Source organism: Tachypleus tridentatus, chromosome 13 (assembly GCF_004210375.1).
Source record: "Tachypleus tridentatus isolate NWPU-2018 chromosome 13, ASM421037v1, whole genome shotgun sequence".
NCBI classification, from domain to species: Eukaryota; Metazoa; Arthropoda; class Merostomata; order Xiphosura; family Limulidae; genus Tachypleus; species Tachypleus tridentatus.
Window position 1 is genome coordinate 249289360 of NC_134837.1, and position 27450 is coordinate 249316809.

General features: G+C 32.0%; 1 protein-coding gene across 6 annotated transcripts in view; it reads right to left on the reverse strand.

Annotated features, from left to right (window-relative positions):
• Positions 1-284: 284 nt before the first annotated feature.
• The window catches only part of LOC143238207 (poly(rC)-binding protein 3-like), a 50368-nt gene continuing 23202 nt past the window's right edge, over positions 285-27450 (reverse strand). For 3 of the 6 annotated variants that reach the window (XM_076478225.1, XM_076478224.1, XM_076478226.1), the window contains 10 exons: positions 23283-23306; positions 22167-22199; positions 20729-20884; positions 18135-18260; positions 11899-12027; positions 9897-10013; positions 8595-8676; positions 6344-6551; positions 3317-3436; positions 285-1116 (listed from right to left, as the gene is read on the reverse strand). In XM_076478225.1, coding sequence (XP_076334340.1) covers positions 867-1116; positions 3317-3436; positions 6344-6551; positions 8595-8676; positions 9897-10013; positions 11899-12027; positions 18135-18260; positions 20729-20884; positions 22167-22199; positions 23283-23306 — 1245 coding nt within the window. In that variant the 3' untranslated portion in view covers positions 285-866. Of the gene's footprint in view, positions 1117-2797; positions 2970-3316; positions 3437-6343; positions 6552-8594; positions 8677-9896; positions 10014-11898; positions 12028-18134; positions 18261-20728; positions 20885-22166; positions 22200-23282; positions 23307-27450 lie in introns of those variants that run through there. The other 3 variants (XM_076478227.1, XM_076478229.1, XM_076478228.1) reach the window with 3 other exon arrangements.

Here is a 27450-nt window from a genome sequence, read left to right on the forward strand (position 1 = left end):
ATTTCATGAAACAGTGCTAACTTAATGGATACTAGTGTTTGTTTTCTATTTTTACTGTTTCACAATTAGTGCTAACTTTATAAATACCAGATTTTGTTTCATGAAACAGTGCTAACTTAATGAACATAAAAGTTTTTTCTACACTTAATTTCTGATAAATCATTGCTAACTTAATAGATACTAGAATTTGGTTTCTACACTTTCTGTTTTATAAAACAATTAATGTTAACTCGATGATTAGTGGAGTTTGTTTTTAATCTAAACTTACTGCTTTGTAAAGTAATGCTAACTTGGTAGATACCAGAGTTTATTTTATGGACTTCTAGTTTACACAACATTACAGAACTATTGGATGACAGTGTGCACCGAGATTAGTAAACAAAACATCAGTAAATCTGTTGACTTGAAAATAAGAAACCATAAAAAAACATAAAAACAGAAACATCTCAGTAAACTATATAGACTGATGTATGTAACTTAACATTAGTATGTCTAATTTCTTATTATTACAGTTCATTCAATCTAAACCTGTAAAAATGTATTGCTATATCCTCTAGTACAGTGTGAGTGTCACGTAGGTTTCTGTCTACACGAATAGCTCTTGCTTATCTGTTCCAGCACAAGAAGTGTCAGTTACATCACCACCAATCAGATTCTTGGGCTTAGAAAACAAACGTAACACAATCAACACTGTTTGTCGTACAACGTGTGACACGTGTCACGGGCTGCATCTCTTCTTCTAATACGGAGAATATTTATTGCTCTCTGACTTCTTACTTCCCTTATGAAATAGAAGACAAACGTGACACAATCAACACTGTCTGTCGTACAACGTGTGACACGTGTCACGGGCTGCACCTCTTCTTCTAATACGGAGAATATTTACTGCTCTCTGACTTCTTACTTCCCTTATGAAAGAAGCCGACACGTGTTTTAAAAGCAGAGTTCTTTAAACCTTCAAATGTGAAGTTGTTGAAATAGGCAAAGAGAGCTCTAGGGTCCAGAGTATAGACAGCAGCAGGACTTAGAGCCAGTGGAGACGGCTTAACCAGATAGTTTTGGGATATAACATGGTTTGAATTTGGGTCCATGGCCAGAATCTTATGAGCTTCTATGCTAGAGACATATAATTGGGGAAAGAAACAGAATAACATATTAGATAGTGTCAAACGTCATCCTGGAAAAAAGAAATCCAACTGTTAACTGAAGTTTGAAAAGATAAACATAATATTATATAAAATTATATAAATATACAGAAATAAAAAAAAAAATATTCCTAAGGATACATTTGTTTCCTGCGAAATAAGCTATCCTATTGGGCATCACATTTAATTTAGATTGTTCGTACCAGTCTTATGGATTTAAGGAAATCCAAAATTGTTTAAAATAAAATTACAATAAGAGTTAGATGTTTGAAGGTTCGCTTTAGAAGAGACGGAAAATAAGACAGTGTTCTCTACTGAGGTCTATATATAAAAAATATAATCATGAATTGATGTTGTTAGCTTAGCATATGATTCCTGGTAATAAATTAAGTAAACACACATTATTAAGAATAGAAAAATTGGAAACAAAAGGTTTATCAGAAGTGATTTATTTTGAGGGAAACACGATACGTGTTGCAATGGAACATTAATCCGTCTTTATCAGATAGGACATCTGTGCTTCCTTCCTCAAGTATCATTATTCACAGAACGAGGTACTTCAGGTCATAAACGTAAAAGTATCATCACACCATTAACAATATTTATCATACACTCTTGAAGGTTTGGATTGAGAAATTAAGTCTGTTTACTTATTATAAAAATCGAGTGTTAACAATATTTTATCCCAAGAAGAATTTGTTGTTTTTTTTTGCTTAACAAACTTTAAACTGCTTATTAGCTTTTGAAGAGTATAAATAATTTTAAAAGGTATTAAATCACATTATTAGTTTTAGTTTTGGTTTCAGATTGGCCATATTAATTACTGGATCACTTTCAAGTTGTAATCTATGAAAGTATTTTGTAAGCAGAGGTTAATAATAATTAACGAGTAAGATATCGGTCTTTAAAGTTTGTTTAAACTAATTACTAGACAGCAGTAATTACTTAAGTAAAGTAATGTATAGAATTGTACATATTAAAGTGTATACTGTGTGTAAAGCGCCGCATTTTGTTTCCACAAGATAAGTTTCAGTAGGTGTCCCTCATATAAGTTAACACATATTTATTTGATTTGTCTTTTGTTTTGTAATATTATCAGTACTGTTAAGTAACTACAGATACTGTGAATGTTTATATTTCTAAGAGTTCTGGCCTTTAATTAAATATAAATTTGTTTTAGAGAGTTAAGTCTATAGGTGATGATCAAACATCGGAATATTTAGTGTAATCCAGAAAATTCTTGTTGGTGAGATTATTTTTCATGTTGATACAGATAAATATATGCTGGTTTACCAAAACATACGACTGTTGGTGATGACGTTGTGTTCTTTGTTGGTACAAATAAACGTATATAGTGCTTTACCAGTAAAAGACGACTGTTCGGGATGGCACTGTGTTTGCTGTTAATACAGATAAATGTATACTGGTTTACCAAAAAATACGACTGTTGGTGATGACGTTGTGTTCTTTGTTGGTACAAATAAACGTATATAGTGCTTTACCAGTAAAAGACGACTGTTGGTGATAACGCTGTGTTGTTATTTTCACACTACCTAAGGCGCGTGCATGAAGTGTGAACATGGCATAATAAATTGTTGATAAAAGTTGATTCATACCAATTTGAGACAATGTCCTTTGTGTGGTCACAACTATCGCTATATGACATCGCTCCATACGACAGATAGTTCAGGTGTGTTCCAACCACAGCGACACGGAAGATCCGTTTGTAATTGAGGTTTGAACTTTGTGTGTGTTTTGTGATATTGAAAACGAAAATGGAAATTCAATAGCTAATCTTGGTGCCTGTAATCCCTGGAACACGTGCTAGAAGAATTGTGTTTTCTTACTAATAAACTTAACAGTGAAAAAATACATTTTTAAGTAGAACAAACCGTAGAGTACAATTAAAATATACATCACATTCCACTTTTTACGTATGAGTTAAAACAACAATCATATTTTTCAAAGAGTGACCGTCTGCAAGTAGATTACGTCAAAATAGTTCTTACTGTTGTAATTCTTTATCCATTTTATGCAACTATATGAAACAAAAATTACGTCACTGTATTTTCGTCAATGTCACTAATCAATGTATTGGGATTGCACAAACTACACTTTCTCTTACGGCTAATGGCAACTAGCAATGTTTGTTTACTATTAATTTACCTTACCTTGCGTTGATCAGGTGTTGTGCTACACTAATACATTCAGGCGTTCCTAATATTAACACTGTTCTGTATTTGGCACTTTCTTCTGCGGTAGAGATCTTGATTGTAGCTCCAGAAAGTTGTCTGTTAATTATTTACATGCATTGTAATACACACACAAGACACGTTGAAGGTTGTGTGCGACAAACAGCTCATTAAAGATTGTGAATGTTTTGCAGACATTCTGTCTCAAACATCCAGCTTGACTAATATTTCATTTTCATGTAGAAATGTGATAATTAGTCTCATGACTTAGAAACGGCTTCATTGGAAGTAATGCATTTTCTCTGTCTAAGATAAAAAGTTAGCAGCTGTTTGCTGTAATTCTAACGTGCGATAAACTGTAAGTTATTTAAATAATATTAGAGGTGAACATTATGAAAATAAGATAATTTTTTGTACGTTCAGTCGGACAAACTCTGTGTGGAACATCAGTAAATACCAGAAGACTTTCTTATTCTACTCGAATTTAAAATGTACGAAATATTGTACTGTTCATTCCGATCTCGAAATATTAAATGCTATCATAAAGTGAAATCTGAAGTAATAGAATTATGTTAAAGGTTCAAAATATAGTAATAATACTCTCTTCGAAAGTTTTACATTTAGGGAAGTTATCTTAGAACTAGCGTAAATGAAAATTGAAATACTGGAAAAATAACAAAAACATGAAATTAAAAAAGGTACATAGATGGCAGTAACGTTCTCTTTCACAACAAAACCATTTTCAGAATTATGGAAAATGTGAAGATCAATACATTCTTTACTTGGTTAATTAATTACACAGTTGAAACCTGTAAACAGTATTCCCCTGTTACTTTCACGGATCTAATATTGCAAAGGACAGTTATGATATTCCTATAATAAAATATAATAATAACAATCATATGTAACACGTAAATCAAAGTTTATTTTACATCCAACACTTATTTTTGACAGTAGAATAAAATATATACGAATTTGGTGTTTCGCTTCAACCTCTGATGTAACAGTTACTTTTAAACCGTTACTTAATGTATTATGCAAGATATCAACATAAAATATACAAATAATGCTAAATTTTGGTTAATACTAAAAGTTGTAGGATGTAATTACAGTTGATTATAAGATGGAAGCTTGATTCTATTTACAAAATTATCATAAAACTTCAAAACCAGAGAGTATTTAGTGCTAATTATAGGTAAATAATATATATATATCATTCATGAGGTGGATTTTGGAAATCTCTAGTCAACAAACGACCAACGTCTTTACGATTTTAATATTTAAGATTCATCTCAGATACAAAGCACCAAAGAGAAGTATAACTACCTATCTTAAGAAATAAAATTAATAATGACGCAATAACCTCCAACTCGTGCGTCTCAACTAATGAAACAATAAAAAGTTTTCACGGTGAAATAGCTTAAAATTAAAGTTATTTTAGCTTAAATCATGCCAGGACAAGAGAGGAAGCAGTACTACTTAGGTTAAGAGTCAGGATAAGAAAAGTTGGTGATGCTATCTAGGTTTAGTACGAATCAGGATAAGATTGTGTGGTGATGCTATCTAGGTTTAGTACGAATCAGGATAAGAAAAGTTGGTGATGCTATCTAGGTTTAGTACGAATCAGGATAAGAAAAGTTGGTGATGCTATCTAGGTTTAGTACGAATCAGGTTAAGATTGTGTGGTGATGCTATCTAGGTTTAGTACGAATCAGGATAAGAAAAGTTGGTGATGCTATCTAGGTTTAGTACGAATCAGGATAAGAAAAGTTGGTGATGCTATCTAGGTTTAGTACAAATCAGGATAAGATTGTGTGGTGATGCTATCTAGGTTTAGTACGAATCAGGATAAGAAAAGTTGGTGATGCTATCTAGGTTTAGTACGAATCAGGATAAGAAAAGTTGGTGATGCTATCTAGGTTTAGTACGAATCAGGTTAAGATTGTGTGGTGATGCTATCTAGGTTTAGTACGAATCAGGATAAGATTGTGTGGTGATGCTATCTAGGTTTAATACGAATCAGGATAAGATTGTGTGGTGATGCTATCTAGGTTTAGTACGAATCAGGATAAGATTGTATGGTGATGCTATCTAGGATTAGTACGAATCAGGTTAAGATTGTGTGGTGATGCTATCTAGGTTTAGTACGAATCAGGATAAGATTGTATGGTGATGCTATCTAGGATTAGTACGAATCAGGTTAAGATTGTGTGGTGTTGCTATCTAGGTTTAATCAGGATAAGATTGTGTGGTGATGCTATCTAGGTTTAGTACAAATCAGGATAAGATTGTGTGGTGATGCTATCTAGGTTTAGTACGAATCAGGTTAAGATTGTGTGGTGATGCTATTTAGGTTAAGAGAGGTTCAGGATACGAAAGGATGTTGATGTTAATCATGCTATTTCGGCTTAATATGAATCAGGGTAGGATAAGATGGTGATGTCATTTAGATTAAGTGTGGATCAGATTATCAGAAGATGGTAATGCTATTTAATGGTTAAGTGCTCATCTGAATGCTGTTGCTGCTTTTATAAACAGTTGTTTGTTTTGTAATTTCGCGCAAAGCTACACGAGGGCTATCTGCTCTAGCTGTTCCCAGTTTAGCAGTGTAAGACTAAAGGGAAGGCAGCTAGCCATCACCACCCACCGCCAACTCTTGAGCTATTTTTTTAAACCAAGGAATAGTGAGATTGGCTCTCACATTATAATGCCCCCAAGGCTGAAAGGACGAGTATTTTTGTCTTTTGGTTATTTAAATAATAATAAAATAAGCAAAGAAGGAAACATGCTGTCAATCAGATGGGAAAAATGTTAATTTATTTTGTTTGCCTCGTGCCACTGTGTAACTCGATTTCTTTTTGTCTGCATATACTGGCTTTTCATCAGAAAATATATTTTGTTGTTTATCAGCCAAGTGTTTTCCATGTTACCAACAAGATAATCCAAATTTTGAGCTCGGTTTAATTTTAACATAAATATTTAAAAAAACAACAACATGCATCTCACCTAATTTCATTGATTTTCGCTCCGCCTTTCCCTATCACACAGCCAATCAAATCGTTTGGAATATTCATTTCTGTAGTAGTTTCAGGTGTCGCTGTGCTGGAGGTAACAGATGTGTTACGCCGCAAAGTATTACGCATGGAAAGAAGTGCCAGATTTGGTGACGCAAACATTCCAGTGTCAACATAAACCTCCAGATTTTTGTTTACAGCTGTATTGAAGAAAACAAAACAACGCTCGACTCAATATCACTAGCGTATTCTATAAATCATAAATCAGCATTTTAAGAACCTATTGTATCGTAAAGTTACAAGATTATCGGATATGTAGCTGATTAAATTTAGAAATTAGAATCAAAGTTTGTATTTTATAGACACAAAAGAACGCACATTCGTAATTTAGTTTACGGTCTATATAAACTAAACTTCTTCTGCTTCGTGTTTATATAACTTCCTGTATTTTAAATATTATGACTTTTAGTTTTACATTAAACATTTTATCTCAGCTGAAAAAACTGCTTACTTTTGGTTTCATCATTCATTGATTCTGTTAAACAATGACAGTTATATTCATTATCTTTTACTTGTACAAAACTATAATGTTGTTACTAGTTTTAAAATATCCATTTAACAGTTTACACTTGGATGTTTCTGGTGTTTATGGTTATTTGCAAATCACTACGTGGACAATTACCTTTGAGCAAAACCGTATGAATCACTTGTTGTAGAGGCCTGGCATGGCCAGGTGGGTTAAGACTTGCGACTCGTAATATGAGGGTCTCGGGTTCGCATCCCCGTCGCGCCAAACATGCTCGCCCTTTCAACCTTGGGGGCGTTATAATGTGACTGTCAATCCCACTATTCGTTGGTAAAAGAGTAGCCCAAAAGTTGGCGGTGGGTGGTGATGACTAGCTGCCTTCCCTCTAGTCTTATACTGCAAAATTAGGGACGGCTAGCACAGATAGCCCTCGTGTAGCTTTGCGCGAAATTCAAACAACACTTGTTGCAGACATATTTCATTAACCGAACTCATATAAATTACCATATTTCGGCTTATTTATTGAAGCAAAACCATCTGAATCATTGGTTGTAAGCATATACCTTTAAGCGAAAACGTTTTTTGTTTCTCATAAGTACAAAATCCTTCGTTAAACGAAATATATATTATTCAAAGTTACTTGTATATCTATCCTAAAGAGTTATATAATTTTTAAAACGTTTTAATTTTAATAAAGCGGTATATTATTATACATTTAATTTATGTGCTAAAAACATTTTTCCACTTGTTTTCTATGCTACAATTAGCTTAAAAACAATTCTTTCAGCTTCAGTTTGTAGCTGCTCTCGGTTCCACTATAGTGATCGTATTGGTATCTTCTCCAAAATCTGAATAACTACAATTATTTTATGTTATTGAATTACAATAGCAATTGAAATTAAAGATTAGTTTCAATGGAAGTTACTGTTTCTAAATAATGCTCTGACGTCGCTACAAAATAAATTATTTTCATCCAATAAAATATTTGTATTATGTTGTTTTTTTGTTATTTAATAAAAAATATTGGTAAAAATATTCACAATAAGATTAAATATTTATTTATATAAACGTTTCTTAAAGAGTGAAAAGAACACTCTCCTAGAAGCTCAGAAGTAAATCTCTGGATTTATGACAGTAAAATAATCTGGTTTTCATACAATGGTAAGCACAACAAAATCTCCCATTGTGTATCTTTATGTTTAACAGCAAACGAACGGATTCGTACTACATTTATCATTATTGATTGATATTGTTCTTACACAATCAATAATATGTGTAACATAAAAGATAGCTAGCTTAAAATTATAGTTTTCTGATTTCATTCAAGAGTTTTTTTGTGTTTTTTTTGTGAGTAAAATCTCAAATCATTAGGCCTAATAAGTCCTATGGTCGAAACAGTTTGTTTGTCTTGAATTTCGCGCAAAGTTACATGAGGACTATCTACGCTAGCCGTCTCTAATTTAGCAGTGTAAGGCTAGAGGGAAGGCAACTAGTCATCACCACCCACCGCCAACTCTTGGGCTACCTTTTTACCAACGAATACCGGGATTGACCGTCACAATATACCGCCCCCACTACTGAAAGAGCGAGCGTGTTCGGTGTGATGGAGGTTAGTCGAAACAGAGCACACACAAATTCATAGGACGTTTAACTGTAAGTGGTTATAGTAATGACGAATTCATATGTAAGATAGATGTATATTTTGATGAGGGCTTACCTTGAGTAGACTGAGGTCCAAGTGTATGACAAGACAACATTGGCGCATTTTGCACAGCAGCTAAATGATGGAGCTTTATTATCTGCAGTTAAAGAAGAACAATTTTTAAAGTAGTTATAAATTACGTAGGTGACTGGTGAAAAATAATAGAACTAAGTCATTAAAATGAAGACAAAAGCTGTAACCAGAGTTAGTCTGGATTTTAAAATGCGTTTTATTATTGGCTTAAGTTTTAATGAAAAACAGAAAACACGTTGTTAACATCTCTTTAAAGGAATATATGCTGTTTCAAAGTCTGAACATTTTATGATAAATGTGACGTCTACGTCTAGATAAAATATTTCATTTCATTTATTTTCTAGCGTTCAAACTGGTAGAGAGAGAGAGAAAGATTTAGTACGTTAAAGTCTACATTTTAATTATGCACAAATACTGTTACAATTTCATTCTCAGGGAAAATAAATATAGAGTGCAAAACTCGCGTTAATATCTTGAATTTCCAGCTGTATTTTAGTTCCAATATTTCCCACCAAAGGGCGTCACTGTGCAGAAGTAATTTGATTTTACTTTATCCTGCACAATGTGGTGTCAATAAAGAATGCCAGTTATATTTATTACGTAATACACAAGCCACTTTTTTAACGTTCATAAACCAGAAGATCAGTTAAATGTTGCGGTTGCCATTTTTCCTGGGAAGAAGGAAGGTGGTAATGGATCTAAGTATTAATATACAAGCTAAAAATCCATAAGATTAAGGCTTAAAGACTTAAAGAGGCACAAAAAGGATGTTTTTCACAATTTTAACATGTTAAAGATGGGTCTAAAAAAGATGTTTGTTTGTTTTTATTCTAAAATTCACAATTCAGGCACTGGTGCATCCAAGAGGTTTTTTACGTAACAAGGTTTAGATGTAGTGTTACAGGATTATAGGATGTAAATGTTAGGAAAATATTCATGTTAACCATGTTTAAATAGATGCCCAGCTTTTCTCTCTATACCTTAAATTTACATTTTTAAGTTAACAATAATGCCATATTCTTATAGACTGTTAAAACTAGATAAACTTTTAGGCTAGCAAGGTAGTGGATAAGAAGGACCGAATTAAACATGACGCTTAAAAGTCTGGACTATGAAACACTTTCTTTTATTACTTGGTCAAAAATTAAGTAATTTAAAAGTGATCCACAGTTTTATGAATTGAAAGAAGCACTTCAGAATGTTACTTTTTACACATGCATACACAAACATAATATAAAAGGACCAACTAAGTAAAATAGAGCTATCTCACAGCATTACACTAACATCAGGATGTGGTATAGCATACCGCCCTTGAATGACATAGGCTTGACCACCAGAGGGTATGACTGATGGTGTTGTTGGCTTGGGACGGTAGGGTATTGTTGTTCCATTCATAGGAGACTGTAATAATAACATTAACTAAATAGAATCACGCTTTCCAAAGACAGTCATAATAATACGTTCACATCAGCACATAGCATTGAACTTAGATGGGTTCGTATCAATAAGTTGTACTAAACTAAGGTAGTTTAATATTATTATATACCACTAAACTAAGATAGGCTCATATTAATACACAATAATAAACCTATATAGGTTCTTATTGATACGCAATACTAAACTTAGATACTTTAATATTTATATATTCCACTAAGCTTAGATGGGTTCATATTAGTGCACTATACCAAACCTAAATAGGTTCATATCAGTACGTAGTGCTAAACTTAGATGGGTTCGTATCAATATATGGCACTAAGCTTAGATTAATATTAGTACATGGCACTAAACTTATACCAATACTGAGCTAGAATAAGTCAATAATTGTAGTCCGTACTGGAGCAAGTGTTGTTAATTTGTCAACACTGCATATGGTGTGTTTTTTTTTTCACAATATAAAGCTGCCAGTTATTATGTTGTAAAGCGCGCGCTTTACATTAAAGTAAAGTAGCACAACAAACATTTTCTCGTGATAAAAAGTTTCACGTAAATCAACATTGAATCAGTCTAACGTTACAAACTGTTTGTTGTTTTCAGCGCAAACCTACACAATGGGCGATCTGCACTCTGTACAACGCGTGAAATTGAACCCACAACTTAGCAACAATGTATTCTATTAATACCCATAACAGCTGTCTTTAGAATACATTTTTACTCCAAGTGGGTTTCTCGTCATCACGAATTTAGCAACATAAGTCCTGACACATACGCTGACCTACCAGGGAACTATTATAGTGTCCTACAACATTATTAATGCATGTTTAACATGAAAAAGAGTCGCATGAAATACAGAGTTAGTTACTAACTTTTGTGAATTCAGTTCCTAAGAAGTTAATTAAAAACTCGGTAACTTTTTAATAAATCTTCTTACCTCATAAAGATTATCTGTATATTCTTTTAAACCCTATTAACAAGAGCATTACCTCATTAAGATAATCTGTATACTTTTAAATCCTAATTAACAAGAGCATTACTTCATAAAGATAATCTGTATACTTTTAAATCCTAATTAACAAGAGCATTACTTCATAAAGATTATTTGTAAATTTTTAGATCCTAATTAACAATATCATAACTTCATAAAGATTACCTGTAGATTCTTTTAAACCCTAATTAACAAAAGCATTATTTCATAAAGATTATCTGTAGATTCTTTTCAAGAAACAATAGAAATATAAAGCACAAATACTTAAAATATATGTTCTAGTTTATCTTTACAGTATTTTAACTTTTGTTCCTTAACATTTCAAATAACAAAATTCATATTTTGACCGAATCAAAATACTCAGGCTGTTTACTATGAAAATCGGTCAAAAGGAAATTAAAATATTTTATTATATAACTGTGTAGTACGAGTCCCTTTATCTTTGCTAGAAACTGTGTTTCAATACCCGTGCTAGAGCACAGATAACATACTGTGTAGTTTTGGACTTAATTTCAAACAAACATACAAAACTATTATATTTTCATGTCTGGCACGTTGAACGTCATGTATTTAGTGTTGTCAGTGGTTTTTTTTAATCACATTCTTCGTCCTGTATTACCAGAAGAACTGACACTCTTGCTTATCACGCGCTTATAATTATCTTATATTTAGGAAAATACACGGAATCTACAAATCATGTTTACATCGTATAAACTGTTTTAAATGACCTGTATATAAGATTCTAACCAATGAGTCTTTATAATATTTATAAATACAAATTAATCAATTGTCTCTTTTTTATTAACAAAATTTTACAATTTATAGTAAAAGAGAAAAATCATTCTCAGCTGACTGAATTCTCACCTCCACCAAGACGCAACAGATCTGATAAATACACTTTGTGACTGCTCCAGCAGTGCCGGAAACTATAACTACTCTTTCTGTCGAATTAGGTAGCATTTCGCTGGCCACTTGTATGGACGCTCCCGTAACCTGATGGATGAATGTGAATTTATATCAATACATGTAGTAGTAATCAATTATCGTTCTTTTTGTTACATTTAATCAATCTGACTGTGTTTAGATTAAACGGTTAGAATTTTATACGCACACTGGACAAAACCAATAATGTCTTGAGTTTTTGATTAGACGGTTATATACGACAAACTCGGTTCTCCAAGTTGTAGACGGACAAGTTAAACTGGTGGTTATATCTAATCAACTCAGTTTTTCGAATGGTAGAAGAAGGACTAGTTAAGATTAGTGGTTATATTTGATCAACTCAGTTCTTCACGTAGAAAGACTAGTTAAACTGGTGGTTATATTTGATCAACTCAATTCTTAACACAGTAGTACAAGGACTAGTTAAAATTGGTGGCTATATTCGATCGACTCAGTTCTTCACATAGTAGTAAAAGGACTAGTTAAAACTGGTGGTTATATTTGATCAACTCAATCCTTAACACAATAGTAGAAAAATTTGTTAAACTGGTGATTATATTTGATTAACTCAGTTCTTCACATAATCGTAGAAGGACTAGTTAAAACTGGTGGTTATATTTGATCAACTCAGTTCTTCACATAATAGTAGGACTAGTTGAAACTGGTGGTTATATTTGATCAACTCAGTTCTTCACATAATAATAGAAGGACTAGTTAAAACTGGTGGTTATATTTGATACACTCAGTTCTTCACATAATCGTAGAAGGACTAGTTAAAACTGGTGGTTATATTTGATCAACTCAGTTCTTCACATAATAGTAGAAGGACTAGTTAAAACTGGTGGTTATATTTGATCAATTCAATTCTTAAGACACTAGTAGAAGGACTAGTTAAAACTAGTGGTTATATTTGATCAACTCAATTCTTCACACAGTAGTAGGACTAGTTAAAACTGGTGGTTATATTTGATCAACTCAATTCTTCACACAGTAGTAGGACTAGTTAAAACTGGTGGTTATATTTGATCAACTCAATTTTTCACACAGTAGTAGGACTAGTTAAAACTGGTGGTTATATTTGATCAACTCAATTCTTCACACAGTAGTAGAAGAACAAGTGAAAACTGGTGGTTATACTTGGTCAACTCAATTCTTCACACAGTAGTAAAAGGACTAGTTTAAACTGGTGATTATATTTGATCAACTCAGTTCTTCACATAATAGTAGAAGAACTAGTTAAAACTGGTGGTTATATTTGATCAACTCAGTTCTTCACATAATAGTAGAAGGACTAGTTAAAACTGGTGGTTATATTTGATCAACTCAGTTCTTCACATAATAGTAGAAGGACTAGTTAAAACTGGTGGTTATATTTGATACACTCAGTTCGTTATGTTGTAGTAGCCTTTTACATATCACCATGTTATTGTAGTCGTTTTATATACGTTTCATTGTCTTAAGAGTCTTTCTGTCCAACAAACTGTATATTTCTCAAGTTATTTACATTTGTTGTTTTTCTTTGAATTATTTTGATCACAAAAGGGAGAAGAAAAAACACTTGAAATATCTAACAAGCCAAATGACTGTTTTATAATTGTGTTTAACTGTAAAAATTCGGCTGAACTGAAATATTTCTAAAAGTTTTAAAATAATTATAAAGGTTTGTAAATGCTCTATAACTCTTTATTATTATGAAAAAGGTAATTTTAAACGTTGATATGATATTCAATATAGAATATAAACTACATATTATATGAGATGATCATGAAAAAAAAAATTCTAGATATACGTGACATCACTTATACGTTTATACCTTTATACGTTTGGACACTTCTGGTTCCTAGAAATATATAATAATGCTAATCAGTAGATGACAGCAACGGTATTGTAATGGTAGTAACTTATTGTAAACCAAATTTATACATTCTACAAGGGGACTTTATGTATCGTAACTCACAACTTATAGGAATTTGATTTTAAGTAAAAGCTAAAGCTGTCATAGTAACCTAACACCCAAAAAGAAAGTGACGTCAAGACTTCTCTGGGATTAGTTAGGTACAGAGTATTTCCTGGGAAACGAAGGACCTAAATCGGAGTGTTAAAGTTTTACAAGCTGAAACCTGAATTAACAGTTCTGATAGATTTGAATTTTTCCATAAAGATGCTACGGTTTAAATGACAGCTTGATAAGAGTGGATACGATGTGATGTAGTTACATCATGAGAACTATATAGTAATTTGGCTTTAAATAAATTGGATGTAGAATTAAACTGACTAAAAGTCTTTGGCTCTTGGATGGATACATGAACGATTTTATATGATACAGAATTGTTTGAACTGAAGATTATACGTAAGACTCTAATGGCCAGAATAATTAAAATAAATGCACGTAAATGTTCATTTGTGCAGACTGGTAATATCTCTGTTTAAAAAATATTATATACTCATATATGTCGTCAGTAACACCTACCGGCTAGTTAGCTATTCTCACCTAAAGATAAATTAGTGGTAGTAAATTACACCATTCATTGTTACGAAATTAGTTATATAGTTGCCTTGATCTTTCTTCAGTTATTGTTATAGAATTACTTCAGTCGTTGTTATCGAATTACTACAGTCATTGTTATGAAATTTCTTCAATGGTTGTTATGGGATTACTTCAGTTGTTGCTATAGAATTTCTTCAATGGTTGTTATTAGATTACTTCAGTTTTATTATAGAATTTCTTCAATGGTTGTTATGGGATTACTTCAGTTGTTGCTATAGAATTTCTTCAATGGTTGTTATTGGATTACTTCAGTTGTTGCTATAGAATTTCTTCAATGGTTATTATAGGATTACTTCAGTTGTTGCTATAGAATTTCTTCAATGGTTGTTATTGGATTACTTCAGTTGTTGCTATAGAATTTCTTCAATGGTTATTATAGGATTACTTCAGTTGTTGCTATAGAATTTCTTCAATGGTTATTATATGATTAATAATTTGATCTAATGTTGTATTTTGTTTGTTTGTTTGTTTTAAATTTCGCAAAGGTCACGAGGGCTATCTGCGCCAGTCGTTCCTAACTTAGCAGCAAGACTAGATGGAAGGAAAGATTCGAGCGCCCCAACCACCTGGCCGAACTCTTAAGGTTGGAAAGATTATGCTGCACAAAAATTGCCGGATTTGAAAGAATGTTAGTAAATCATATCGTATGTCTTCTATTTATAGTTCTGGACTTTACGATGTTGTGACGAACAGATCGGAGTAGTTTTTGTTGATGATGTTATTTGGCACGTTCTTAAGAAAAGAACTACACAGAGCAGGAGATACAGTACGTCAAGGCATTACCACAAACGTGTCATCATTAGAGTTAAGTCTTCAGAGATAAGATAGTGAGTGTAACGGACAAAGTTCTGCTCTCTCAATTACATATAAGTCAGAAAGAAATGAGCTTCAGGGATTACGTAAGATCTTGGGTTTAAACATGATACAAGGAGACACGAAAAATGATATTTTAACACTAAATTCCCATCGATGAAATCCATACTTCATTGTTCGGTTAAACACTGTTTTCTAAACTACTTAGGGACTATTAGGCTTATGGGTCCAAGTTGTTTTTGGCTATAAAGTCCAGAATAACATATGAGTCATGTGAACGATTTAAACAAAACTATCTCAGTATTGTAATTAATTTCATCAACTACATTGGAGTTCACTATGTATTTTGTTCCTCGTGAATTAGTCAGTGGTAAAATCCAAGGCTCGATTCCCGTAGAAGGACAAAACCTAGATAGCCTATTGTGTAGTTTTACCCTAAAATAACAATCACCAGGTGTATATTTTTACATAGAACATAGTTATTTCACCAAATCTGTATTTATTACCTCAAATCTGGTTTATATTGAAGTATGTGATTTCATCTCAACAGTTTTTAAAGAGGGTTTTTATTTATGTATTCCTGCAAATAAACTATGTGTGTGTTTGTCTTATAGCAAAGCCACATCGGGCTACCTGCTCAGCCCACCGAGGGGAATCGAACCCCTGATTTTAGCGTTGTAAATCCGGAGACATACCGCGGTACTAGCGCACAAATAAAGTATACTAATATTACTTTATAACTAAACAAAAAACAAAACTAATCAAACGACCAAATTATGCGGTGGTTTAAAGGTAACAGTAGCTGTTATTTTAAAATTATTGACTAAGTATTATATAATGGTTATTTCATTACATCGAATTACAATATTATAACTTGTAGTTAGTTCACTTAAATATTTAATACAGTTGTGTTACCACAAATGTGTAAGTTAAACAATGTTTACCTATTTTGTACAATACAAAATGAAGTAACGTAAGCAGACGGTTGCAAATTATTGTTCACTTAAATCATCTACAAGAAGAATTAATAACCTGGTATTGTTATGGTTGATAAACCCATGTTAATGTATGAAGTAATCTCACCAGGTTTTAACCCGGAGTGTTGTAGATCATATCAAACAAAATAACTCGTTAACTTCGTTGTTAGTAAATGAATGACATTTTTTAAAATGATGTAGTAACTTATTAATATGTACTTTATGAACTGTTTATTTCTTGTGTCCTAAACTGGTATTGAATCATGACTATTACACTGTTAAATTATTAGTTTGTAACGTAGCAACTTGAAACGAGAAACTGTTAAAACATACGTTGCTAATTGTTCATTTCTTGGATCATAAACCGGTATTAAAGCATGATTCTATTGCTGTTAAATTATTAACTGCTATACTTTCGTCGGATCCTTCGCTTTAACAGTTCCTTTATCGTCAGTTTTGGACAAACTAAGTAGGACATCCATGAATTTCCTTTCCTTTTTATTTTAACGTTTTCACATAAAACTTCACTTTTTTTTTTTTCAACTTGTGAATCAGCACCACTTGAATAAGAAGTTACTCATTTAATCAATCTATAAAACCTCAGCAATTGTTGTTGTTTTTTTAATTTCGGGCAAAGCTACACGGGGATTATCTGCACTAGCCGTCCCTAATTTAGTAGAGAAAGAGAAGAGGGAAGGTAGCTAGTCATCACCACCAACCGCCAACTCTTGGACTACTTGTTTACTAACGAATAGTGAAATTTGCCGTAACATTATAACATCTTAACGGCTCAAAGGGCGAGCCTGTTTGGTGTGACGGGGATTCAAACCTTGGATTAATCACCTGGCCATGCCGGACACGTTAGTAATTAATATTAATTCCTTTTCACTTTGTAGTTTGTCAGTTATATAGAATTACACATACCATCAACTTTTAAAATGTGGGTGTATATGAATAAAAAACTGTTTTCTTGTTCCTTTACTAGCTAAACATAATTGAAGGCACTTCGATACATGTTCTTTAGTAGCTAAACATAATTGAAGGCATTTCGATACATGTTCTTTAGTAGCTAAACATAATTGAAGGCATTTCGATACATGTTCTTTAGTATCTAAACATAATTGAAGGCATTTCGATACATGTTCTTTAGTAGCTAAACATAATTGAAGGCATTTCGATACATGTTCTTTAGTAGCTAAACATAATTGAAGGCATTTCGATACATGTTCTTTAGTAGCTAAACATAATTGAAGGCATTTCGATACATGTTCTTTAGCAGCTAAACATAATTGAAGGCATTTCGATACATGTTCTTTAGTAGCTAAACATAATTGAAGGCATTTCGATACATGTTCTTTAGTAGCTAAACATAATTGAAGGCATTTCGATACATGTTCTTTAGTAGCTAAACATAATTGAAGGCATTTCGATACATGTTATGTTTCGTGTTAATAAGTACATTATTACAGAAACAAATATTAATATATACTCTGTAGTATCTACTAGCAAGCCTAAATTATGTAGATTCTATACGTTTAAAGCTTTAGACCACAGTAATTAAATAAACTGCCGATAAGCTACTAAAGGGCATATTATGTTTTCATTATACATATACTATAAATATCTTCTTATTTAGAGTGGGAGAGAATATGAAAAGTTAACGCATACGAGGTCAAACCCGTTTTCCGAACATAACACACACGTAAAAACAAAGAAACTAAAGCTGAACAAAACACTTCATTGTTAACTGAAGTTTAGAAGCTAATTAACAAAACACTTCATTGTTAACTGAAGTTTAGAAGCTAATTAACAAAACCCACTTCTATAATTTCTTTTATCTTCGATCCATTTTTACCGATAATTGAGCCACATTGACTAGTCGGAACGATGAGGCGAACAGTTACCGGAGGCCTGGCAAGGTCAGTGTTAGAGATGTTGTGTAAGTCCTATAAAGGTTAAAACAATAAGCTCAGAAAATTCACTGTGTGGTACAATCGAAGATTATGCAATCAAGACGAAAAAGTAAAACAAGCTTAAAAATAATGTTAGTATTTGAATAAAGGTTTATCAGCTTCGGAAGATATCATGTAAATATAACTTCTGGAAATATATCATGTTAACAGATAACCTTCAAAACAAACTATCGATCGCAACCACCAAGACACAACAACACTGTTTTAATATTAACTGGCTGGGGCTATTTTATTCGAACAAAGATGAGTGATTTAAGTTTTAATTTGAAATAAACAAATAGGCTGTTAATAAAAGCTTTACTTATCTTTAGAAGCCGATGTTGGTTTGTTATCTATTCTACAGGAAAGATCACGAAATACTAAACGTGTAATAAAACTGTAACGCATAAACCATCGAAATCGTAAAATATTTAATTGTTGTTTCTGTTATTATACAGAACTTAAATCCGATACTTAAAATATTTGAGGCTATAGATGGCGAGTAGAGTACTACACATCTCACGAAACACTATGATATACCACACTGGTACCTAACAAAGTAATATATGACACTGAAACTGTCAAGTGGCTAGAATTTAATATAATGTACTTTGGAAAACGTTTTAAATATAAAACTTGATGTTTGAAACTGTTAATTTGTAATATATATATTATAGTTAGCAGATGGAGAAAAACAACTCAATAAACTGCTAATTTTAAAATTAACCTCAATGAAAATATTTTATTTTTTCCAAGCTGAATAAACTAACGATAAGGTACTCTAAAGTAAACATAAACAAAAGATAAGGTACTCTAAAGTAAAGATAAACTGGCGATAAGGTACTCTGAAGTAAACATAAATAGAAGATAAGGTACTCTAAAGTAAACATAAACAGAAGATAGGGTACTCTAGAGTAAATATAAACTGAAGATAAGTACTCTAAAGTAAACATAAATAGTTGATAAGGTACTCTAAAGGTAACATAAACTGAAGATAAGGTACTCTAGAGTAAATATAAACTGAAGATAATGTACTCTAAAGTAAACATAAGCAGAAGATAAGGTACTCTAAGTAAACATAAACAGAAGATAAGGTACTCTAAAGTAAACATAAGCAGAAGATAAGGTACTCTAAGTAAACATAAACAGAAGATAAGGTACTCTAAAGTAAACATAAACTGAAGATAATATACTCTAAAGTAAACATAAACTGAAGATAAGATACTCTAAAGTAAACATAAATAGAAGATAAGGTACTCTAAAGTAAACATAAACTGAAGATAAGGTACTCTAGAGTAAATATAAACTGAAGATAAGTACTCTAAAGTAAACATAAATAGTTGATAAGGTACTCTAAAGGTAACATAAACTGAAGATAAGGTACTCTAGAGTAAATATAAACTGAAGATAATGTACTCTAAAGTAAACATAAGCAGAAGATAAGGTACTCTAAGTAAACATAAACAGAAGATAAGGTACTCTAAAGTAAACATAAGCAGAAGATAAGGTACTCTAAGTAAACATAAACAGAAGATAAGGTACTCTAAAGTAAACATAAACTGAAGATAATATACTCTAAAGTAAACATAAACTGAAGATAAGATACTCTAAAGTAAACATAAATAGAAGATAAGGTACTCTAAAGTAAACATAAACTGAAGATAAGGTACTCTAGAGTAAATATAAACTGAAGATAATGTACTCTAAAGTAAACATAAGCAGAAGATAAGGTACTCTAAAGGTAACATAAACTGAAGATAATGTACTCTAAAGTAAGCATAAATAGTTGATAAGGTACTCTAAAGTTAACATAAACTGAAGATAAGGTACTCTAGAGTAAATATAAACTGAAGATAATGTACTCTAAAGTAAACATAAGCAGAAGATAAGGTACTCTAAGTAAACATAAACAGAAGATAAGGTACTCTAAAGTAAACATAAGCAGAAGATAAGGTACTCTAAGTATACATAAACAGAAGATAAGGTACTCTAAAGTAAACATAAACTGAAGATAATATACTCTAAAGTAAACATAAACTGAAGATAAGATACTCTAAAGTAAACATACATAGAAGATAAGGTACTCTAAAGTAAACATAAACTGAAGATAAGGTACTCTAGAGTAAATATAAACTGAAGATAATGTACTCTAAAGTAAACATAAATAGTTGATAAGGTACTCTAAAGTTAACATAAACTGAAGATAAGGTACTCTAAAGTAAACATAAGCAGAAGATAAGGTACTCCGAGTAAACATAAACAGAAGATAAGGTACTCTAAAGTAAACATAAACTGAAGATAATGTACTCTAAAGTAAACATAAACAGAAGATAAGGTACTCTAAAGTTAACATAAACTGAAAATAAGGTACTCTAAAGTAAAGATAAGCAGAAGATAAGGTACTCTAAAGTAAACATAAAAAGAAATAGAAACTGAGATATTGTACTCAGGAGGCAACACACCTTTGAGATCTTGAAAGGTTTCAGAATACAGAAACGTACCTCTTCTAGCCTTTTAGCAACCAGAGCAAAGGCTTTAAGTACAACGTCTGTTATTCCTGTGACAGTAATGATACGTTCTGGACAGGAACTGTCTGAAATATTGATTTTGGCACCACTCTGATGTGTAAAAATATGTTAAACATTAATCATAAAATGTAAATTCTTCAACATGATTTACATGACTGAATATTAATATGATTAAACTGTTCTTGTATTGTTTTTTTCACTTGTAAGAACAGTAACACTCACACATATATATATATATATGCCCTTATTATATCTGAATTTTTAAGTTGAACACACGAGTTTGCTTATGATCCCATCCAATTATGATCCATGTTTAAAACAAATCATTAAATCACTCTCATGGGGGTTCTGAGTCCATTTATTTAAAGTTTAGTGAATTTAAGATACTCTATATCACTGTATCTTAACTGATAACATTAACTACCTTATCAATTAGTTTACTGATGTAATAACGGAATAAAAATAATGATATATTCTCTTCTAGCAGTAATGTTAAATATTTTAAAGAATAATTATCAAGCACACTTAACAATTTTAGTCTTACATTTATCTCGTTTTGTATATATATATCTAATGTTAACTTTCTACAAACTATATATAGTTTATAAGGTACTGAAGTGTGTATTTTAACATTAATATTTAATAAAAATTTTACTTCATCTTAAAAATATATTTTTGTATACGAATATTTTTAAATCACTTGAAAAGAAATTAATCATTCACGGCTCAATTTGGAGATTTATTTTATTAGTATAACCTCTACTTGGATTATTTTTAAACGCATATCACACAAAGGTTGGACAAAAAAAGGAAAATAAGAACCGACTTAAATTTTTGACTATCCACTCATATCCAGATACAAAGTGGACTAAATTTCCAAGTGATTGGTTAATTTCTTATTTCAATGAACAATTAGATAGGTAACCCGTATTATTATTCAAACAAACGCTTTCTTTGTTTCACGCTAGATGTCAAGACAAGTGAAAGAGAAAAACGATCGCATTGACTTTCAAGGAGGTCAGATCATAAAAGTTCGATCAGTAGGTGAGTTAGTGGCTAAACTTGTAAACGATCATCATGAGTGAACTAGTTCGCCACGCTTTATGCTGAATTTTGTTCTCGAGACGTGAAGCCTAACTTTTCAGCATACCTTTCAGAAAGTTGCGGAAATCCTTTTATATAGAATTAAAATCAGTTCTAACATCCAAAAACGAAACCATACTTTATTAAGCCACCTATATTTTTCTTTTGTCCAACCACTGTGGTTTTTGTAGTAAATATATCTTATTATATTTTACGCTCGTTAAACTTTTCACTTGAAAACAACCAACATTGTCAAAAAAAAAAAATATTATTATTTCTGGCGTTTTACCTCTTCTCGAATTTTCTTTATGTTGTCACCTTTCTGTGAAGAAACAAGTGTAGATAAAATTAAAAAAATAATAATGAAAACAGTTTAGAAAAGCAACAACATGCAAACGAAAGTAAGTTAATCATACAGTCCGAATACGTGCTTATTATGTACTTGCGAACATAATTAAAATAAGTATTTTGATCTATGAAAAATGTTTTAAATTGTAATGTCTTATTTAGTAAACAATCATCAATCAAACGGATAATTTGTGTATTACGATTTGTTTGTTTTAATGCATTATTTCATTAATACGTAGGTATAACGTCTTTTTAAACGTTATTTAACATTGTTTTCGTGACGAACACTTAGGCCTAACTAAAAGAAATCAAGAAATAACGTGTTTTTTTGTTGTTAAGTACAAAGTTAAACAAACGGCTATTTGTGCTCTGCCCATCAAAGGTATCGAAATCTAGTTTCAAGCAGTGCAAGTCCGGAGACATACCACTGTGCGAGGGGGCGAGCAAAAGTAGCAATGAAAATATAAAAAAGTTAAGAAAAGAATATGAAAATACCGTTTCATCGATTTTATTAAATGCCGAATTTTTGAATATCAGAATTGTATGCCTGATGATATAATGATATTAATAACCGATCCAATAGCATATGTGAGATTGTTATTTTTTAAAACTCCCTCCCCACCCCAGTGGCTCAACGTTACGTATGAGGGCTAACTGACCTAAAACTCGAGTTTCCACAGCAAGCACAGCACACGTATTCAATTGTTTAACTTCGTGCTTAACGTCAAACACTGTGTTTATCATTATAGACGTCAACTACACAAAACAGAAAACCTGAAGTAACAGCTTTGCGAAAAAACGGCGACAAAAATATTTAGGCTGGACTACGAATAGTGGTAATCGAAACTCCATAAAACTACAACAATAACTGGTATGATAAGCAATACTTATCAACCTAATAATTTTGCTACTTTACTGTCTGGGCGAAAAACTGTTTAGTTCGAGATTATAGAAGTTATAACAGTCACGAGAATATTTTTCCTGTGAAATATTTACTTTTCACATTCTCTGAAGTAAACGACCTTAATTCAATGATAACATTAAAGAACTTTCCTACCTGTCCTATGATACTGCCAACTTCCTATAGAGTGAAAGAGAAACATAAAATGTAACTTTTTAAAAACACTTTTCAACCTCATTTCCATCTTCACAAAGATAATTTCAAGAAATATATCATTCTGAAATGTTTATAGTTGTGTCATTGTATTTCGAAGTACAGCATTATAAACACCCAAAAACAGATTTTTTATAAAAACTACAGTTTTAAACTATTAAAGTTGCTCAAAGAAATCACATATACTAAAACGTAAAGATATTGTCCTTTTTTTTAAAGTTATTTTTATATATTTGGATAACGAAACGATCTTAGAAGAGAAGAATCGGTCTAAATTTACTGATTTACTTCTATCAGTAAATGTTTTATATTTGTATAAAAACAAATGTTAGTTTTATTACACTAAATAAACAAGGAAAACGACAATTTATTCACAAATAATCTGACTATGAAACATTTTTGGCCCGGTATGACCAGATGGTTAGGGCGCTTGAATCGTAATCTGAGCGTCACGGGTTTTAATTCCATACCAGAAGTTTGAAAAGACAAATATGCTAGTCTTTTCAGCCATTGGGGACGTTATAATGATCAGTCAATCCCACTACTCGTTGATAAAAGAGTAGCACAAGAGCTGGCGGTAGGTGGTGATGACTAGTTGCTTTTAATCTTACATTCCCAAATAAGGAAATATTGGCACAGATAGCCCTCGTGTAGCTTTGCGCAAAATTCAGAACAAACAAACTGAAACTTCAATGCATTTTTATTAAACTTTCACTGCACAATTTAGTTCCAAAATAAAGGGTTGTTTGTTTTGAATTTCGCACAAAGCTACTCGAGGGCTATCTGCACTAGCCGTTCATAATGTAGCTGTATAAGACGAAAGGGAAGGCAGTTAGTCATCACCACCCACCGCTAATTCTTGAGCTACTCTTTTACCAACAAATAGTGGAATTGCCCGTCACATTATAACGTCCCCACGGCTGAAAGGGCGAGTATGTTTGGTGCAACAGAGATTCAAACCCGCGACCCTCAGATTACGAGTGGAACGCCTTAACCCACCTAACCATGACGAGCTTAAAAAAAAAACGAACTTTAACTATTAATTTCAATGGGTTTTTTCCCCCAGTTACCTTAAATAGTTATTGCTAATGTTACTTATACATAAGGTAAAAGACAACTTGAAAATTATATGTTTTTCACATCACTAATCAATGGTTTATATGCATTTCTACAAGTTCTGTGCCTAATTCACTAATCTATTTTGTGCATAATTCAGTTAATTTATTTTATTCGTAAAACATTTTTAAAACTGATGTGAAAGTTGTCCAGTCTAATCAGTTTTGTTAACCAAGAAATACAATGAAAGAGCCTGAAAAATAACATGTTAAATAGCATGTTAAAGAACATGAAAAATAAGAAATGTAATTAATTTTTTCAACATGAATGATGCAATAAATTAATTATTATTGTTAGTATCATAAACGAAACTTTATTATCATAAGTAAGCTACACGAAACGTTTATTTACTTTGACCTTGATAATAATTCACCTCTTTTGGCCTACGTCTACTGGAAAGGAAACTTTATAACCTGTATCCACAGGGCTCTTGTTTCTGTTTTTACAATGGGCGCGAGGTGGGCATGTGGAGATCTAGATTTTGTAACTTATGAGCCGGCTTCAAACTTCGTTAGGTACCACAAAGCTGTTGGTGCGTTATGAGAGAAACAGACTTTGTGTGTAAGGGAGGATACTGATGAATGGCTGCCTTCCCTGTGGTAAGTTTTAAAAGTAGGAAAAGCGGCCGATAGCCTTAATAAGTTTAACACAAATAAACACAAAACATTTTACATTGGTACGTCAGATCATCGGATCATACAGAATAGATCTTTCGTGTTACAGACTGGAAGCCCGGCATTGCCAGGTGGTTAAGACACTCGACTCGGATTCCAAAGGTCGCGGGTTAGAATCCCCGTCACATTAAACATGTTTGCTCTTTCAGCTATTATAACGTGACGGTTAATCCAACTATCCGTTGATAAAAGAGTAGCCCAAGAGTTGGCGGTGGGTGGTAAGACTAGCCACCTTCCCTCTAGTCTTACATTGCTAAATTAGGGACGGCTAGCGCAGATAGCCCTCGTGTAGCTTTCCGCGAAATTCAAATAAAAAACAGTACAGATTGGACTGTAAAATTCAATCTTTCTTCATATTGGCGTAAATATGATACTGAAGGCAAAGATATTTTGTTTTCAATGATACAATAATATATGCTTCCTGTTCATATTTGTTTATGATTTCTCTTTTCTTTCCACTTACAGATACAATACTTGATGGCTCTTCATGTTCTACAGGTCCCATGACTTGCGAAACGTTCTTTCTTTCTAGTATTATTACTAGAAATATATAATTATTTATAATTATAGTATCAAAGAAAAGATTGAAACGTATTGAAACAAAAATGAAATGTTTGCATATTATTCATTATAACTAAATTCTTATCAAAGCTAACTACCTGTGTTAAAAACAACAACAAAAGAAAACACAGTAATTAAAGTAGGTAATTCAATTTATATAGGTCTAACTAAGTGTATACAATTTCATACAGACAGTTTATAATGATTACAATGTATCAGTTAGTATCCACGTTTCTCCTAACATTTTCGGTCATAATGTCATAAGTTTCAATAGAAATGAACACTTCAGAATTCCCTTATCTTAGAAAAGTTTTCCTTTCTGTCAAATTAAAGCTGTAAGATTTTTATTTGTTTTTTTATTATTTTGGGACAAAAATGTTTGTATTTAAAATATATATATGTTAAGTATGTCGTGTTTTTATAACCATTTTATTTCACGCTATCATGTATAGTTATTTGTTATCCATAAATGAGTGAAGCCATGTATAGTTATTTGTTTATTCCTTAAAGTGTATTGGCTAACTTCTGTGTTAGTTATATTCCTTAAAGTGCACTACCTAACTTCTGTGTTAGTTATATTCCTTAAAGTGTAATGACTAACGTCTGTGTTAGTCATATTCCTTAAAGTGCACTACCTAACTTCTGTGTTAGTTATATTCCTAAAAGTGTACTGCCTAACTTCTGTGTTAGTTATATTCCTTAAAGTGTACTGCCTAACTTCTGTGTTAGTTGTATTCCTAAAAGTGTACTGCCTAACTTCTGTGTTAGTTATGTTCCTAAAAGTGTACTGCCTAACTTCTGTGTTAGTTATATTCCTTAAAGTGCACTACCTAACTTCTGGATTAGTTATATTCTTTAAAGTGAATTGGTTAACTTCTGTGTTAGTTATATTCCTTAAAGTGCACTACCTAACTTCTCCGTTAGTTATATTCCTTAAAGTGCACTACCTAACTTCTCCGTTAGTTATATTCCTTAAAGTGTACTACCTAGCTTCTGGGTTAGTTATATTCTTTAAAGTGAATTGGTTAACTTCTGTGTTAGTTATAGTTCGTAAAATGTAGTGGCTAACTTCTGTGTTAGTTATATTCCTAAAAGTGTACTGCCTAACTTCTGTGTTAGTTATATTCCTTAAAGTGTACTGCCTAACTTCTGTGTTAGTTGTATTCCTAAAAGTGTACTGCCTAACTTCTGTGTTAGTTATGTTCCTAAAAGTGTACTGCCTAACTTCTGTGTTAGTTATATTCCTTAAAGTGTACTGCCTAACTTCTGAGTTAGTTATATACCTTACATATTTTTTTACCAATGAATAGTGGAATTGACTGTTACAGCATCACAACCCTTCTATGGATTGTGAGTCGAGTTCCCTACCACTTAACCGTGCGAGGCAACTGTAAGTCTGATATATCATGTTAAAAATTCTAAAATACAACAAAAAAAAACAGCAACCCAGCGACGGCTTACTTAATTAGCCGTCCAGTTTAATACTTTTTATGAAATTGTAAGTTTTGTGTTCCATCGATGCTCTGCGTGTTTGTGTTTTTCTTACAGCAAAGCCACATCGGTGTGTTAACATTCAGCTCATATAAGATCCATTTCCACTTCCCTGTGTTTATAAAATACCCAAATATGCAGTAAATAACAAATAAAATGCGTTTGGAGCAATAAGTCCGAAAAATAAGGACAGAAAAACGACTAACTGAAATACATTCTGAGTGAACCTAAGAAATAGACAATGAAATACATTCACCAAGTCACTTGAG